The 17,930-nt window shown below is 52.5% G+C and overlaps 1 protein-coding gene across 5 annotated transcripts in view; it reads right to left on the bottom strand.

Annotated features, from left to right (window-relative positions):
- Positions 1 to 14,331, bottom strand: part of CLMN (calmin) — a 123,148-nt gene extending 108,817 nt beyond the window's left edge. For 3 of the 5 annotated variants that reach the window (XM_025271453.2, XM_044932829.1, XM_044932830.1), the window contains exon 1: positions 14,145 to 14,330. In XM_025271453.2, the coding sequence (XP_025127238.2) occupies positions 14,145 to 14,226 (82 nt within the window). In that variant the 5' untranslated portion in view covers positions 14,227 to 14,330. Of the gene's footprint in view, positions 1 to 14,144 lie in introns of all 5 variants that reach the window. The other 2 variants (XM_044932831.1, XM_044932832.1) reach the window with 1 other exon arrangement.
- Between the last annotated feature and the right edge of the window lie 3,599 nt (positions 14,332 to 17,930).

The following is a 17,930-nucleotide window of genomic DNA, read 5'->3' as shown; positions in this document are numbered from 1 at the left end:
TCCAGATCAAACAAACACAGTAAACAGAGGGAGAGGCAGAAAGAACACACACATGTCAGCACATCCAGTGTGCGTGGGCAGCTCTCAACCCTTCACCTCTGGTCATTCTTGTAATCACCATAGCTCTTGAGACAGATACCAGGCTGATTATTCTCATTTTACAAATGAGGCATTTGAAGAATGACGAGGTTAAACAACTTGCCCGAAGTCACAAAGCAAAGAGGAGGCAGAGGTGGGATTTAAACCAGGCCGTGTGGCTCTATGCTCTCAACCACTGCCTTTCAAAGCATCATCCCAGCCACCACGGTCCATCGTTAAAATTCTCTGTGCGAAAGAGAAGGTGCTGAACTCCTCCTAAGAATAAGAAAGAACTCTAGCAAATTAAAAATGTGATAGATTAAAATGTGGAGCATTAAATTGATGCAGTCTCCCAGAAAGGAGAGCAAAAAGCAAAAGAGATGGAAAACAGAAAACGATAAGAAAATTGGAAGATTCGTCCAGGAGGACCAATATCCAAATAAAAGAAGTTCCAGCAGGTTAGAGAAAACCAAGGAGCAGAAACCACAATAGAATTCCAGAAAATGTTCTAGAACTGAAAGACATAATTCCAGATGGAAGGATCTCATAGGAGCTCAGCATGACAGATGAAAAGAGGCCAGCATCAGGGCAAGTGACCGGGAAGTCTCAGGGAACTGCGGACTAAAAGAGGATTCTATCAACTTTCAGGGAGAACAAAAACAGGCCACACCATGAATCAAAAAACTGCAACCCTGGAAGCCAGAAGACAGTGGGGCAAGGTTTTCAATAATCGGAAGGAAAATTATTTCCAACCTTGAATTTGATGCCCAGCTAATCTAGCAAATCAAGAATTAGAGGAGCATAAACCCAATTTCCTCACATGCAAATTCTCAGAAAATTCACCCCTCTGATCACTCTTTCTCAGGAAGGATGTGCTCCTACATTCAAGGGACAAAGCCATAGAGGCAGACAGGAAATGGTAGATCTGACCCAGGACAGAAGGGAGCCACAGGTGATGGTGACAGAGGCCTCCGGTGACAGCCAGGTCCCAGGTGTGGGGAAATGAGCCCAGACTGGGGACAGGTCAGAGGATCCTGAAGTGCTGAAGAAGAGGAAACAGAGAATTTACCTGCTGCATCCAAATGACGTGAGGGACTGTCGAGAACACTAACCCAGTCTGAGGATAATTTAAACACATACACCAACAACACCAGGCAACTCCAGGAAATCAGAAAGCAGAGCAGGAAAGGTGACTATAGTTTACTCACAACAAAGCTCTGAACTGCACCAGCCTAGTAGGATCACTGTTAACTTCAATCATCCATCTTACCAAAATTATGATGCCAATATATCGGGAAGTGAGGAGGACAGGAAAGATCTGTGGTTAAAAGAGGTAAAAAGGAGACTTACCTCCTTCCTTTCCATAATATGAAATCAGAGCCTAGAACCAAAATATCAAGATGAAGGAATAAATGCATGTTATTTACAGATATGGAAGAAAAGAGCAAAACCATCAGCTGGGAGAATTTGTGAGTGACTGCCTCTAGGAAAAGCGACAAGGGGACACCACCTGTTTTGCATATAAACCTTGGAGAACACTACAGTCTCAGATGCCTTGCAAAGGGAAAGGGATTAACAGACATGGATGAAGACGGGTGACATCACTGAGTGTTCTCACAGCTAAGAGAAGTTGGGATTATCCCCCTTTCACCAAAAAGATATTGTCAGGTCCAGACATCTACAGCTAAGCAATTTTAAAAGGTGGCTGAAGCCTAAACCTTAGTTTTGCCAGATCCCAGAATCTATACTTTCCTTCTGAGTCTTCATTTATATATTCAACCAATATGAACTGAGCATACATACACTGAGCCTGGGACAGAGGTGAGGCCCTGGGATAGAGTAGTGGATGAGCCAGTTCTCAGGGCCTGAACCACTGAGCCTTCGGGTCTACCAGGGCAAACCAACAGTCAACAAGCCACAACTAATAACAAACTCAAGCCCAGCAGTGCCCACCCTGGGTGGTCACAGTTTATCAAGGGTAACGCTCGTCTGGTTCCTGGCCTTCTCCTCTGCCAGCCCACCATCGGTCCCACAGCATCATGGCACCGCGTCCTCCCCAACCCCCCTGCACAGGTGAGCCATCAAATGCCACACCCTCGCGCTTGCCCACAACACTTCAGGAACTCAACAGGCTGTCACCCAGGCCTGCCAACCCGCTGCCACCCAGGTCCAAGGCCTTCGGCTTTGATTTGGAAGGTATCATGTTTTGTTTTGTTTTAGATTGGAGTCAAGCTCAAAGGCCAGACCAGTTCTCCAAGGGAGAGCTGCACACACAGTCCCCTGTGTACATCGAGGGAGATGCATAACCTTGCGCAGACTGGCCTCAGCGGGTACCGGTAAGTATGCAGGGCCAGTGTAAGGCCCAGACACCAGAGTGGGGAGGGTCAGTCACTCAGTCATGTCCAACTCTTTGTGACCTCATGGACTGCAGCACACCAGGCTTCCCTGTCCTTTACTATCTCCCAGAGTCGGCTCAAATTCATGTCACTGGCTGCGGGACAGGGCAAAGTAGCCAAACTTCTCTAGGCCTCAGTGACCACACCTGTAGAGTGGGGATACACCACTAACCTCAGAGGGTTCCCACTGTGCTTTATAATCTGCCATGGCCACAATACAGCGCAGGGAGAGGCTGACAGGTTGGTTTCCCATGGCTGCCTCTAGCCGCTTCAGCCATAATTCAAAGTTATAGGGATTTCATCTTGTCAACCTCTGAAAGGGGATCCTTGTCCCAGCTCTTCTCAGAGCTGCCCCTGGGAATCACTAGTCAGGAACCATCAGTTGGGAATTCAGACTTGACTTTGTCACAGTGTGAGGAGCCTGGTATGTACGTGACTTACAAAACAGCTGAGTCACTGAGCCCACTCTGATAAGAAGCAGAACCCAAGGCTGGCTGACGGCTGGCCAAACAGCCTTTAGCCTGGCCCAGTTTTCTTCCTGGGTTCCAAATCAACTGCCCTCTCCACAGCCAGCCTTGGGCCAGGGCTCACCAAGTCTTCCCCCTTCCCCCAAATCCAAGTCCCATCAGTCTCCCCTATTAACATCCCCTCCCCTCAACTTACTCCATCTTCGCAGACCTGGTTCTGTTTCTTGGTTCTACCACTTACTAGCTCAGTAGAGCTTGGCATTCGTGATGTTCTTGCTCAGCCTTAGTTTGGGGATGATAGCTAATAATGCCCACCACACGGGTTATTTGGAGGATGAGGTTCAGGGTCCAGAAAGGGGTCGACCCTCCATCCCTACACTCCCCATAATCACATCAAAGCCCCATGTATCCCTGACTTGACTGATTTTTATACAGCCTGTACTCTACATTATACATTTTTACAACATCGATGCCCAAAATCATCCTTAGTCACTCAAGCCGGGTCTCAGCTAAATCAGCCTGACAAGGACGGGAACAGGCTACAGCATAGGGGAGCCTTTGAGCTGCCCTGCCATCTTCACTGTCCCGCATGTTTGGGGAATTCCTGGAATATCCGATTGCAATTCCTCCTTGTTTTATAAACAAAAGCAGGAATAGAAAAAAATCAAAGTGTCATTATCAGTGAGCGCTACTGGTTCCATAAACTTAACCGTGGAGCCGATGGAACCAGAGCAAAGACGGTTATGGGGTGACCTTCAAGTAAGCAGAGAGGGGACGTTCAGGGACATAAATGAGACAACAGAAATACAGCATGTCATTCGACCATGCTTAAACAGTGAAGAGTGATTGGGGCTTTCCTTCCCTTCTCTGGGAATTTAGGTTCCTCATAATTGTATGTTTATGTTTGAACTTTTAACGCTCGATGTAACGTTGCCAAAAATCATGAACTGCATATAAGCCAATCCTCTAATGATGCGCTCAGGTTTTCTAAATAGACTTTGATATTTCCCATGAAATAGAAGAGTGTTTATCCAGAATATCCGAGACTTGACTCACTCGGGGTTATCAGCATTTCCGGAGTTCGTGTATTATCTCAACTCTAAAGGAACACAAGGATTAGAACGGAGACAGTATGGCTGTCCAAGCATGTTGAATCGCAGGGTCCACATAACAAGGGGTACCTAGAGGCTGCTGTGACGTCACCCTTTCCTGCCTCACCACGCACGTCGCCAGAGCCACGGAGCACCGTTCCCCGGTCATTCACAGCCCTGCGTGTATCTCAGATCACACCACTACTGCACGTGGACCTCTGAGCCAAGTCTCTGTAGGCCTAGGCAGGCCCCTCTCTCCTGTCCCCTCAAGTCCTGCTCTGCTGCCCTTAGCCAGGCAGCCCACCCACCAGATTCCACAGCCAAGTGGGGCCAGCCTTGTGACTAGAGCCCAGGCCTCTGCTCTCCTGACTCAGGCTCAGCACCACCACCCTGGGTGTCTATCACACTCCCCTGGAAACGAAAGGGTATTCCAGGTGTGCACATGTTCCCCAGGATCGTCTCTTCCAGGAAAAAGGAGAAGGCTTGATAAGCCACCTGTAATTCATTCATGTGTCAGTTTCCTGTTGCTGCTGTGACCTATTACCACACACACAGAGGATTAAAACAACACAATTGTATTATCTGAAAGTTCTGGAGTCAGGGGTCCACAACGGGTGTGACAGAGTAACATCAAAGTTGTCAGCAGGACTGTGTTCCTCCTGGAGACCCTAAAGGAGAATCCTTTTCCTTCTCGCTCCAGCTCCCAGAGGCTGCCTGCACTCCATGGCTCATGGCTCCTTCCAGCAATGGCATCACTATGGCCTCTGCTTCCATCCACACATCTCCTCTCCAACCCTCCTGCTTCCCTCTTACAAGGATGCTTGTGATTAGGGGAACCCACCCGGGTAACCCGTGATCATCCCAAGATCCTGTATTTAATCATATCTTCAAAGTCCCTTTTACCAAGTAAGGGAACACAGTCCCTGGTTCCGGCGATATGTTTGGGGGCCATCATTCAGCCAATAGCAGTGAGGCAAACAGTTCTGCAATTGAGAGCTGGCGGGACAAAGATGCATGCGCTCCTCTGGGGACCTACTCAGGGCTGGGTGGCCGGGAGTCCAGGGGAGGTGGCTGTGAATTCCTCCCTAGGCGGGCGCAGGCAGGGTGCTGCCCTAGATATAGCCACGGTCATTCTCTGCAGAAGGAGACATGCAAACAAAGATACAGGGATGAGAAAGGAGTGACTTGTGGGAGAAACAGGACCCAGCTATTCTGGATGCAGCTGGTTGATTCCAGCAAACACAGAAGTGAGGGTGCCCAGAGGACACGGTAGGGTTTCTGCCCGAGGGCAAAAAGTTTTGGTAGAGGACTGACTTGGCGAGAGAGAGACAGAGACAGAGAGAGCCAGACCTCCGGATCACAGGGCTGAAGTGGGACCAGAGAAGCTAGAAGCAAGAAAACAGTGGTCCTGGCAACTGACTAGGAAGATGTTTGCAAAAGCAGGCAAGAGAGGCAAAAAAAGGGGTAGACAAAGATGTTTGAGGGTCAGGACTGACGGCTGTGGGAGGTGAGAGAGGGCCCCATCTGAGAGTCCAGTTATTTCACCACCAAACTCTCAGGTCACCTCCACGCCCCCTCCCTACCCCCTGCCCCAGTTCCCAGCAAGGAGGCCACAGAAAGCTGCTTTTTAAGTATGTCATACCAATGAAGATTAAAAATAGTTTAAAAGAGATATAAAAAGGGATATAAATACTGCAAAGGCTCCTGCCTACATGGAGTGCACCCCCCTAGGAGGGGTAAGCAGGGTGGGGCATGACATCGAGCCCTAATGCCTTCCAGTTAGACACCCCCAAGTTCTGCAGGAGCAGAAGGTCCCATTGGTTGACACCAGAACGATTCCAAGGCTTCTACAAAATTCCCTAAATCCTCCCTGGCTTTTCCTGGTCCTCAGAGCTCTGGACTATAACCTCCAAGCAGCAGTGGATCCTGGTGCTCAGGAAGGGCAAGGGGAATGCAGCTGAATGGGCCACCTCTGGGGTCCACCCCCTACACTGCACCGCCCCCCACCCGACCCTGCCTGCAACCCCACCAGAGAGGCCTCTCCTGCCCCCACCACACTCCCCTACCCCACGGTCCCACACTGTCCGCCTCTGGGACCACAGACATTTTCAGGCCCACATCCTTAAGGCTGGATCAGGCCTCCCCTGGCCCCTTACTCCTGGTAGCACCCACCTTAGCATCCTCAGTCCTAAAGTGCTCATCTTAGCCTCAAGATGCCCTTGTCCACGGTGTCCTAAGTATCCATCCACCCCTCCATCCCAGCTCCCACATTCCAGGGCGGACTCAACAACGATTATTTAAACAAACGGCTAGGCTTCCAGGGGGAATTCCATTTCTAAAGCGGGCACAGAACCCACCCCAGGCACGTGTCAACCTTCTGCAAATAAGGCTGGGCCGCGTACATGCAACAACCCTTCACAAGCATCTCTGACTTGTCAGGTGACCTGGGTCTGGGTTGAGAAAACAAAAGGACCCCACCACCCAACAGGAAGGTCTCCGGATTCCCATACTCCGAAGGGGCCAGAGAGTAACCATTTTGGGTTTTGTGGGTCTCTGCTGTCACAGCTTCTCAGTTGTCACTGTGATACACTCGAATGGGCAGAGCTGTATTCCAATAAAACTTGATTCCCCCCAAACAGGCAGCAGGCTGCATCCAGCCTTCAGATCATAGTTCACTAATCCCTGCCCTGATATGAAAAAAAAAAAAAAAAAATTAATGAAAGAAAAGCAGACTACTCAGGGAAAAACTGTGAAAGATTCTTTAAAACCACCCTTTGTGATTTTTGATGCTGCCTCTAATTCCTTCTGTGACTGAGACAATCCACCACTGTTTAAAAAAATAAGAGGTGCGGGGACGGGGTGGGGGGAGTAAGAAAAGATTTCTAATGGTTCAACCACTAAAAAGACAATTACTTTCTTCTTCTCTCTTCCCCTCTGAGGCAGGGCAGGCGTGACCTCTGGCTGGTCAGACAGGACTCTGCCCACTGTCTCAGCTGTTTCGGTCAAAAATTAAATGTCAGAATGTTCCCCGGCTCCGGGAGGGCAGTTAATGTAACCTGGGCCTCTTGGGCAAAGGGCTGGCTCCCCAGAACGCTGGATCTGCTCAGAAGCCTCCCCTCAACCCCGGGACTGCTCTGATGGAGTCAAGGCCAATCACTAACAAGGGATTCTGTGAGAAAGCTCTTTCGGGGTCGCCATCTGGATGGAGGGCTTCTGTCTCACTGAGGACCAACCCTTTCGGTGATGGGCTTCTGCTCCACATGGTCTGGAACATTCCTCAGTACAAATGCCCATGTGTAGGGCACGGACCATGCATGAGCCGGTCCCTGAACTTCCCCCAGGTCAACCCTCAACTCTGCCCAGCTGGTTCAGAGTACATGTCCCAGACCTTTCCTGGGATCACCCTAAGAACCACGATTAAGCAGCCCAAGAATAAACCAAGAAGGTGCCTTATTTATCCACGTGCTCTTTTCTAACAGAGCTCATGACCTGCGACCTCTTCTACATGGGACCCTTAATGGGAGTGAGTCTCCCGCTCCTGACAGCAAGAAGAATTCAGGAGCGCAGCCAGCTGTGCTCAGCGGTGCCAAGAGCTTCAGGATGGCCGCCCACCCATGTGTGCCAGGGGCTGGAACCAGGATGGCTTTACGTGGGGATGCTCTGTCCAGGGGGCTTCCCTGGTGGCTCAATGGTAAAGAACCCGCCTGCAATGCAGGAGACACAGGAGACTTGGGTGCGATTTCTGGGTGGAGAAGATCCCCTGGAGGAGGGCATGGCAACCCACTCCAGTATTCCTGCCTGGAGAATCCCATGGACAGAGGAACCTAGCAGGCTATAGTCCATAGGGTCGCACAGAGTCAGACACGACTGAAGCAACTTGGCACGCACACCCGCTCTGTCCAGGGCCCACCCCTCCCTGCACCACCTTTGGGGCCCCATGTGAGCCCCTGACAGTCCTACCCTCTCCTTCAGCAGATGAGGAGACTAAGGCATAGGGAGGGGGAAGAGATTTCCCAGGATCCCCCAGCAAGCGAGCGGGCAAAGCCAGGACCCAGACCCGGGCCTGCAGCCGCCCTGTCCTGGCTGTGGCTTCCCCAGCTGCACCTGCTCCACCTGGAAAGGCTGTTCGAGAAGAATCCGCACCCGGAGGGAGGCAGACAGCCAGGGCTGGAACACAGCCTTTCGTGGGCAAAATCCAGAGTTAACTCAAAGCCAGCAGCATGACTCCAGCTGGGGGGCCGAAAGCCATGTTCTACACACTGACTCATCCTTTAGAACCAAGCATACAGCCCTGGGGGCAGAGCCTTAATGGGCAGCAAGTTTCTGGAGGATGCAAAGCATCTGAATTTGATTTACTTGGTGGTTTTTTTGTAGACAAACCTCCAGCACGCTTGCTGCACCCTCTGAGAGCTGAGGAAGGCAGAAGCAGAAGAGATTCCCTGTCTGTTCTTTGGCTTCTCTGGGTGCTACCAGCTTTGACTGTGGCGTTATTTCCTGATCCCATGGCTGTCTGCGCAAGAGGTCTTTGTTGTTGAGTCGCTCAGTCTTATCCGACTCGCTGCTACCCCACGGACTGCAGCACACCAGGCTTTTCTGTCCCTCACTATCTCCCAGAGCTGGCTCAAACTCATGTCCACGGAATCGATGATGTCATCCAACCATCTCGTTCTCTGTCGTCCCCTTCTCCTCCTGCCCTCGGGAGGGTGCCAGGTGCGAGGAGCAGGAGGGGAGGCTGATGTGGCATCCTGAACCAGACCCCACAGGGCCTCATCCACCAGGGAAAGGACTTGGACTTGACCTTGTAAACCAGCGCAGCCTGACCTTTTCCACACCTCAACACTCATGGATAAGGAAGCTTATCCTAGGTGGACAGAAGCTGCCCTGTGCCCTCAGGTTGGCCATGGAGACCCACTGAAAGCATTAGCAGGGACATGTGTTGGTGGCCGGGTGGTGGGTGACTTGAAGGAGGTCACTATGGAGTCTGGGCTGCTGTGAGGAGGGCCTGGGCATGGGCCAACGGGAGGAGAGGAGGAAGCAGGTATAAAGGCCAGGGCCGATCTTCCTGAGCACACAGGCACAGTCCTGCCCCTGAGCGTGCCTTCAGGCAATCCTGGGCCACTTTCCTGCCTTCCGTGTTGCGTAATACAATAGAATTCGTGCAGTCAAGTTACTGCTATGCCCTCAAGGTCTGGGTTCTCAGGTGGCACTAGTGGTAAAGAACTCACTTGCCAATGCAGGAGACTTAAGAGACATGGGTTCAATCTCTGGGTCGGATTGCCTGGAGGAGGGCCTGGCAACTCACTGCAGTACTCTTGCCTGGAGAACCCCATGGACAGAGGAGCCTGGCGGGCTACAGTCCATGGGGTCGCAGAGAGTTGGACACGACTGAAGTGACTTAGCACACACACTCAAGGTCTGGTTTCAGTGCCGACTCCCCCCAGAGGCCCTCCCGGCTCCCCACCCTGAGGCTACCAGCTGCTTCACCCAGGCGGCCTCTGCCCAAGATTTACAGAGCCACTGAGGACGGGAAACGTGGCTTAGTCTGACCTGCGTTCAAATCTCAGCCCCACTTACGAGCCCATGACCTTGGGGGCAAGTCATTCAAGCTCTCCACTTCCCAAACAGCCTCCAAGGCTTGTGGAAAGAGTTCTAAAGAGCGGTTTGTGCCTTGCCTGGCACGCAGGCTGCTCAAAGTTGAGTGGACTGTCGCCACCTCTGTTTGGCAGTCAATTCCAAGTGTCCCGAGACACAGTTTGTTTTGCTAACCCTGGGTGATACTGCTCTCCGATAAATCCTGGCTGAGAGAGACACTGAAACAAGGCGGGGATGCTGCTTAGGGAACCCCAGTTAGCAGGGCCCAGTTGGCAGTGCTGGACACCCCTACCTAGCAGGCTCCCCTAGAGATGCAGTGAGGAAGGCTTACATATGCCCGCTGCCGCGCTGCGTACATGCTCAGTCGTGCCCAACTCTCTGCAACCCCATGGACTGTAGCCCGCCAGACTGCTCTGTCCATGGGATTTTTCCAGGCAAGGATACTGGAGTGGGTTGCCATTTCCTACTCCAGCAGATCTTCCCAATCCAGGGATGGAACCCGCAACTCTCACGTCTCCTGCATTGGCAGGCAGATTCTTCACCTCTGCACCCCCTAGGAAGCCCAGCCCTACTTAACTCCATCCATCTCCAACTCTGGGTGCCAGGTCTTAGCCAGGTCGCTCAGGAACAATGAGGTCAAGCTTCACAGCATTAAACCTAACAGGCGCCCGTGTAACAGGAGATGGTCCCACACTGAATGGATGACTTTGCTGCCAGAAGCAGAAAACTGGAGTCCCAGTCTGGCTGAGTGCCATGATGGTGTTACACTCCTTCAAAGCAGGGACAGGAACCAACTCCGCACTCCCTGGTGTCTGCATGACGCAATCCTCTTGGCATATGTTTACTAAACTCAACAGGAAAAGGGCTGTGAATCTTGGGGGTGGAGGAGGCTCCGTATATAAACAGGGGCGTCTTCCAAATCCTGGCCTGACACCAGCCTTGGACCAACAGTCAGGGGACCCCGGAACTGGTCCAGCATTCAGCTGGACCCTGAGGCTAAGTCCAAAAGGGGGAAGTCAGGGCAGCCTTGTCATCGGAAGGGCACCCAGCCCGCGGCTGCCCGAAGCCAGGCTGAACACCAAGGCGCAGACCTGAACCAGCCACCTCCAACCTCCACTCCACCCCACACGGCTCCCAGGAAGTGGGGGCCACCAGGTGGCAGCTGCCCACATCCTGCAATTCCATGTTCTCCCCTCTGAAAAGGTCAACAGCTTGGGCCGCCCCCGTTTCCTTGCGATGGACCCTGTGGGGGTGACACGGGCAGCTTCTCGCCCAGATGGACCTCTGTGCTCTTGGCCAGAGAGGTCTTCATGTGCAGACACTTTTAGGAGCCCACGGATGCGAGCACATAGAAAGGACTTCACGTGTCAGGTACAGGGAGTTGTCGCGGCCCTCCTGAGAGAGGCCATGCTTCCTGCCCTGCCCACCCCGACCTCCAGAGACAGGTCGGGAACTCTTCATTCCAGCATTCCAGGGGGGATGGTCTGGTGACATTACAATCATATTTGCATGGATTCCAGAATTCCACAGTTCAAGGCCATAGAGAAAATCTTGTTGGAGGCTGAGGATCCGCCTCGGTCCCCGTGACGCAGATCTGTGAAATGCCACTGTACCCAGCATCCCATCACCACGACAACTGCTGCCCACCTGTGCTCGAAGGAAGCACAGAGTTTGGAAAACAACCCTTCTGCCTGGACTCCTGCCTCCCTGGACTAGTACCGAGTTCAGATGATCGAGGCCCCCGCCCACGGCCTACATGTCACCCAGACACGTCCAGGGCCAGCCGACACCCACCAGCTGGTTTGGGCAGATGCTCTAAGCACGGTGAAGGCAGCCTTCCAGACCTGACCCTTTGGCTGGACTTCCTGAGCACCAGAGAGACGAGGAGAGAAAATGGCCTTTTAGCATCTTCAAGAGATGGGGATGCCAAGGGAAAGATGGAGAGAGACAAGACAGATTCCTGTCCCCACCTCCTCTCCCAGCCTCTTCTCAGCGATGCTGGTTAGAGCCACACAGCTATCGGCCAGCAACTCCACAGCGCCCCCCAGGACTCACAGCTCCAACCCTCCAGGACAGCCTGAACTGCAAACAGCCCAAAGGGGCCTCACTGAAGAACATACCAACACACTGTGGTACATCCATACAGTGGATGAGTCCTTGGCAAAAACAAGGAAGTACGTTCTGCCTGATCTCGGGCTAGGAGCGCAACTGACACAGCGAGATGCTGGGCACTGGGGACTTTTAGCAGGTAATGTAAGGGTTCCCCAGCTGTGTTGTTAGGATGTTTGCAAAACCCTGCAGATTTACTAAAAATCACTGAATTATAAACTTAGGTTGAATTTTATGATATGTAAATCATACTTCAGTGAAGTAGTTTTTTAAAAAACTTTAAAAAAGGAACTACTGATACAAGCAAGAAGGTGATAAGGACCAATATAATGCGGAACCAAAAAAAGGGCCATTTCAAAAGAGTACATACACTGTACTATTCAATTTTGTAAGAAATTCTAGAGGCAAAACTATAGCAATAAAGATTAAAATAGTAGCTGCTTTATTGAGGTGGGGTGGTGGGAAGGGAGACAAAACATCCATCTGAGTACTAGAAAATTTCTACATCATGATCTTAGTAATGGTTCTACATGTGTATCCACCCATAAAAATACGTTGGGCTTGTCCTTGAGATTAATGCATATTTTATATACACATAATAAACATAAATAACACACACAACATTAAAATTTGTTTTTTTAAAACAGCAAAGCCCATTGACGCTCAAACTGTAATTGGCAATTGAGTAGAAGCGAGGGCAGTTTACTGGGAGCTGAGAGAGGAGAGTCCACTCGGTGAGCTCCTACTCAACCCTCAAGACCCATTTCAAATTGCCCCCATTCAGCAAAGCCCTCTCTCACTGTTCCAAGTGTAACTAGCTGCTCATATTGTTGAACATCCCTTCACAAGCTGATATCCTTCACACTGAGAGTTGAGGAGTGCAGGGAACAGTTGCACCAAGATTTGGTTAGTCTGTGCTTATTAAACACCCACTGATTGCCTCACACACACACCCCCTGACAGCCCAAACTAGATGCCATCTCAGCAAAAGATACTAACGCTCACCCCAAAAACAGGATGTCTGTTCTCAGGCAACGGGACCCGGATGTGAGACATCGAAAAAGATGATTTTCAGTATCTCCAGCTCAGTCCTCCTTGTTTTACACCAATCACAGCAGAAAAGGTTCAGGGGAGCCCAGAACAAACTCGATTTCCAGTGTCCAGTGCGCAGGGCTCCCTTCCTCCCCACTTCAAGTCACCTCTGCATACACTGTCCCTGCCCAGCCTAGGGGTGAACAGACCATGTGGCCCCCCAGGAAATATTCTACCAAGTGTAATGTTTAATTAAACTTTACTGCCTGGGCACCCCTTTCAAGACTGCACCCCGCCCACTTGGAATGAGAGGGGGGACTCACCACCCCCCGCATTACTTCTCTATCCAGGCCTCCCAGCTCTCTCTGAGTCACCCCCTAACCATGGAATCTCTAGAAATCCAAGCCTGAAGAGGAAGCTGCTGGGGTCTATATGAGTGAAGAGAGCCCAGAGGTGGAACTTGGTCCAGTTCTGCAGAGTCCGTATATGAAAAGAGAGAGGCTGGAAGTACACCTCCACAAAAAGCAGCTTTCTTTGGATGTGTGGTGGATGCGTGGGTTACCAGGAGACTGTAGGTGAAGTTTTCCCTTTAAATATGTTTGTGCTTTCTAAGTTTCCACAATTGACAGACTCCTCGGGAAGATAAAGACACTTCATCTGTGGCGGGAGACAGCCCCCCACCCCCAGCCCAGGTCAGACCTGCTAGCTCCCAAGCTTCTCTTTCACCTTGTCCCAAGATACACACAGGTCCCAGCGTCCCGTGCCACGGGCGGCCCTCGCCCTTATCCTACCCCCAGCCCGCAGCTCCCCGAACAAAGCGGCCTCTTGACCCCGCGCCTCTGACCTCCTTCTCCTCGTCCATAGCGAGGCACCGCCCCCCATTCAATTCCCCTAGCCCTGGAGGTACTTAGGAACTGTGTGCAAACACACACACACACACACACGCACACGCAAACGCACTTTCTCCTCCCCTCCCTGACCTGGGCCACCACCCCCAAGAGCCCAAGTACAAACTTCTCCAAACTCACAACTATGGCTGGAGGGGGAGTCTTGACGTCCCCTCCACAAAGCAAATGGGATGCCCCCCGCCACACACACACACACACACACACACACGTGTGCCACCCCACTCCCGGGTCACTGTTCATCTGGCCCGGGGGCGGCAATGCCCGGGTTTGAGGGCGGGTGTCTCGCGGCCACCCTCCCCACCCCACCCCCACCCTCCTCCGCCAGGGCCCCCAGTAAGTGACAGGACGGGGACAGGACCGGGCTGGGGCCGGCGCGGGTCGGTGCTCGGTCGGTGGGGGTGGGGAGCGGCTCCCGGGGCTCCGGGCTCCCCCCGATCGGCGCCCCTCTCCGAGGAGGCGGGGGCGCTTTACCTTGCAGGTTCTGGACTCGGATGTCGCTGATCTGTCCGATGAGCTCCTCGCGCTGGAACCAGTCCCATTCCTGCGCAGCCATGAAGCGCGGGCGGGAGGGCCGGGGCGCCGGGGCCGGGCGCGGGCGGCGGGCGCGGAGAGCCGGGCAGGCGGGCGTGCGAGCGGCACGCACCCGGCGAGGGCGCCGCGGAGCCGGAGGAGCGCGGGCGGGGCGCGGGCGGGGCGCGGGCGAGCGCGCGGCGGGCCGCCCCCGCCGCGGGCTGGCAGCGGGCGGGCGCGGGGCGGCGGGTGCGGGGCGCCTGGCTAGCGCTCACTCCCCCATCCGGGGGCGGGGGCCCCGGGGGCCGAGGGAAGGGGCGGGGCGGGGCGGGGAGGGAGGCTGGACTCCGGCCGGTTTCTTTCCTTTTTTTTTTCCGGGGTGTTTGTGGCTGGGATTGTGTGGTTGCAAAAGGGTTGGTGATGAGGCGCAGGGTCCCGGCCCCCAGATTGTGATGTCTCAGGGGGCGGTGAGTCGGGTGACGCCACCCCGCGGGTCGCTGATACGCCCTCCACCCTGACTCCCAGCGCCTCCCCCAACCCCGCTCCCGTCCCACCTAGGACTCTGACAGGCACACCCTTGTACCCCAGGCCCCCTGCCCCCGCTCAATTCGAGGAGGCAGCCCCCGACGGAGTGGGGCGCCCCAAGCCGTGCCCATCCGTCCCTGGGACACTCGGGCACCGGCCAAGGCCTGGGAAGAGGGCCAGCGAGTGAGCAGATGGAGTCGGGGGGTTCTCTCTCCAGATTTCTTTTCTGGGTTTGGATATTGGGAACCTGTCCCGCGGGGATCCAGTACAGAGGTGACCCCAGATTCTAGGGAGAAGGGAGAAGCCGGCGACACAAGGGGAGCTGGGGTACTCTTGGCGTCTGGGGCACCTCAGTCTCCAAGTGACCCTCTCTGGGGCTTTACTGAAAACCAAAGAATGAGTGTGGACCTTTCCGTGGTGGGTGTGTGTGTTTCTTCACTGTTTCTTTTGAGTCTTGAGAGTTCCAGGATCTTATTTGGGGCTCACAACTCATACCTTAGGCAGAATTCTTTATTGGCTTTTCAAACTCAGAAAAGAAAAAAGAGGCACTGGAGTCCTGGAATTTGCCAAAGGCTGAAGCAAGAGTTAGAGACGTGAGGTCCCTGCCCCCAGCTCAGTACTCTGACCCTTTCCAGAAAACAAACAACAGACACACAGAGAAAGAGGGGAGGAGAATGGCGTACATATGAGATATTCCAAGAGAGGAAAAAAAACAGGCAGGGCTCAGTGAATATTTATACATATGGGCCATGTTCATCATTGCCACATTCATGTGGTTGAAATACTAGAAACCTCCGTGGGCTACTCCCTAATTAAGAAATAACAATGAAGCCCCCACCGATGCACAGACCCTATGCCCTTGAGGCAGGGCCCTCAGGTAGATTCCTGGGAATGGTGGCCAGCCAGCAAACACGGAAATGAGACAATTACAAACAGAAGTGAGCTCCAGGAAAAAAAAAAATCCACCCAGGCTAAACAACTGGGATGCAGACAGGGGTCAGGGAGGTCTCCGAGGACTGAATTGGATCTGAGCCTAAAACATGAAAGGAGCCAGCTTCGGGGGCAGGAGGTCAGTGGAGGCAGTCCCGGGGCACAGCCAGAGAAGGACGTGGCTGCCCGCATGCGCTACCACTCCCGTGGGGGGACTTTATCTGGAAGATGAATGAGAAGCTAACTGTCCGGGTCCACAGTTCTAGCTTGCTTTCTCTTTCTCCTAGTTCTCCATTTGCCAAGTTCCCCGCCACGAGCATATAGTTTTACAATCAGACAGAAAACCAATAAGTTCTTTTTTAACCTCTCAAGGCCCTTCCCAGGAGTTCCCAGCCTGCCCTGGCTCTCCTCCTCTGAGGGTCTAGAAGCCCAAAGGAGGCCCTGTGTTGCCGACGGGAGCCCATGGGTGTCCAGGCACATGCCCCCAGGCTGAGGTTGGTGCAGCCTTCCTCCTGATTTGATTAGAAAATGCATGGTCATTTCACACTCCAGGGAGCAGGGTCTGTGTCTGTGTCCTGCAGAGCAGGGTGCAAGAAGCCAGGCGTCACCTCATTTTGCCCCATCTGCTAGCCATCGCCTGTTTTTACACTTCAATTTATTTTTCATAATTGTTATGGGCTAAGTTAGGCCGAAAGTCATTTTCTTTCCCCAGTCGAGAGCCAAGAGAATCAGCCTTCCTTGACATCAATATCTCAGGGAACAGAGGGCTTTAAACAAGCATCGCGGATGTTAGCTGCAGGGATGGGCCATCTTTCATGATAAAAAGATGTCTGTTCCTGGGAAGGAAACACCTCATCTTTTGGAGGCCATTGCACAGGCGGCAGCCACTCCCTGGCGAGGAGGGGCCTCGGTCACCATTGGTGGAACACCAACTGTGTAACAGATGTTGGATCACCAGCCCAAAGAAGTTCTTTCTTTGCATCCAAGTGGAAAGAAACTTTTAGGTGTTTTTTTTAAAGTGGGCTGGGAGCCTGACTCAACACTGAACATGATGCTGGCTTCTACAAGGCCCAAGAATAGTCCCTGAACTCATGTGTCCATATCACTCCCTCCCACCCTTCAGGGTCTCTGGACTCTGGCCCTTCCTGATTGGTCCCTATGCTGCCTCCTTCTCCATCCATCCTGATTTTCCACTTTTTTGATCAAGTTCAGGTCCTGTCCAATCACCTCCAGGCCTTGATTCCTTCTGCTCCCTCTGAAATGCCCTATCCCTTCCCTGTTCCCTGCTCTTCACCTTCGCCTGGCTTATTCCTGCTCTATCATATCTACCATAAGAGAACCTTCTCCAAAGCCTCTGGACCCAGCTGAATGCCGTCTTATACAATTCCCATAGTACTCAGTACAATCTCACGATGTCCCGTGGACCCTGCTGTCGATTTTCCACATTGCATTATAATTATCTTTCCTAGATGGTGACTGCAGCCATGAAATTAAAAGACACTTACTCCTTGGAAGGAAAGTTATGACCAACCTAGACAGCATATTCAAAAGCAGAGACATTACTTTGCCAACAAAGGTCCGTCTAGTCAAGGCTATGGTTTTTCCAGTGGTCATGTATGGATGTGAGAGTTGGACTGTGAAGAAGGCTTAGCGCCGAAGAATTGATGCTTTTGAACTGTGGTGTTGGAGAAGACTCTTGAGAGTCCCTTGGACTGCAAGGAGATCCAACCAGTCCATTCTAGAGATCAGCCCTGGGATTTCTTTGGAAGGAATGATGCTAAAGCTGAAACTCCAGTACTTTGGCCACCTCATGCAAAGAGCTGACTCATTGGAAAAGACTCTGATGCTGGGAAGGATTGGGGGCAGGAGGAGAAGGGGACGACAGAGGATGAGACGGCTGGATGGCATCACTGACTCGATGGACGTGAGTCTGGGTAAACTCCGGGAGTTGATGATGGACAGGGAGGCCTGGCGCGCTGAGATTCATGGGGTCGCAAAGAGTTGGACACGACTGAGCTACTGAACTGAACTGAACTGATGGTTCCCCCCACTTTAACTGTGAACTACTCGAGAATAAGGGCGGTGTTTCATTAATTTCTCTATCTGAGCACTTAGCACAGTGCTAGGCTTAGAGACAGGTCTCAAAACTGAGTGAATGGATGAATAAATGACTTTTTTATTGGCTTGAACTCAGACAACAGGGATCAAATGGCAAACAGTTGATCCCTAGGTCTTGGGCCCAAGTAAACTTCTGGGGAGGCCATCAAAAAATGTGCATTGGCAGTGGGTAAA

This window comes from Bubalus bubalis, chromosome 20 (genome assembly GCF_019923935.1).
Source record: "Bubalus bubalis isolate 160015118507 breed Murrah chromosome 20, NDDB_SH_1, whole genome shotgun sequence".
NCBI classification, from domain to species: domain Eukaryota; kingdom Metazoa; phylum Chordata; class Mammalia; order Artiodactyla; family Bovidae; genus Bubalus; species Bubalus bubalis.
The sequence above is the reverse complement of the archived record's forward strand: the minus strand, read 5'-3'. Positions and strand labels throughout refer to the sequence as shown.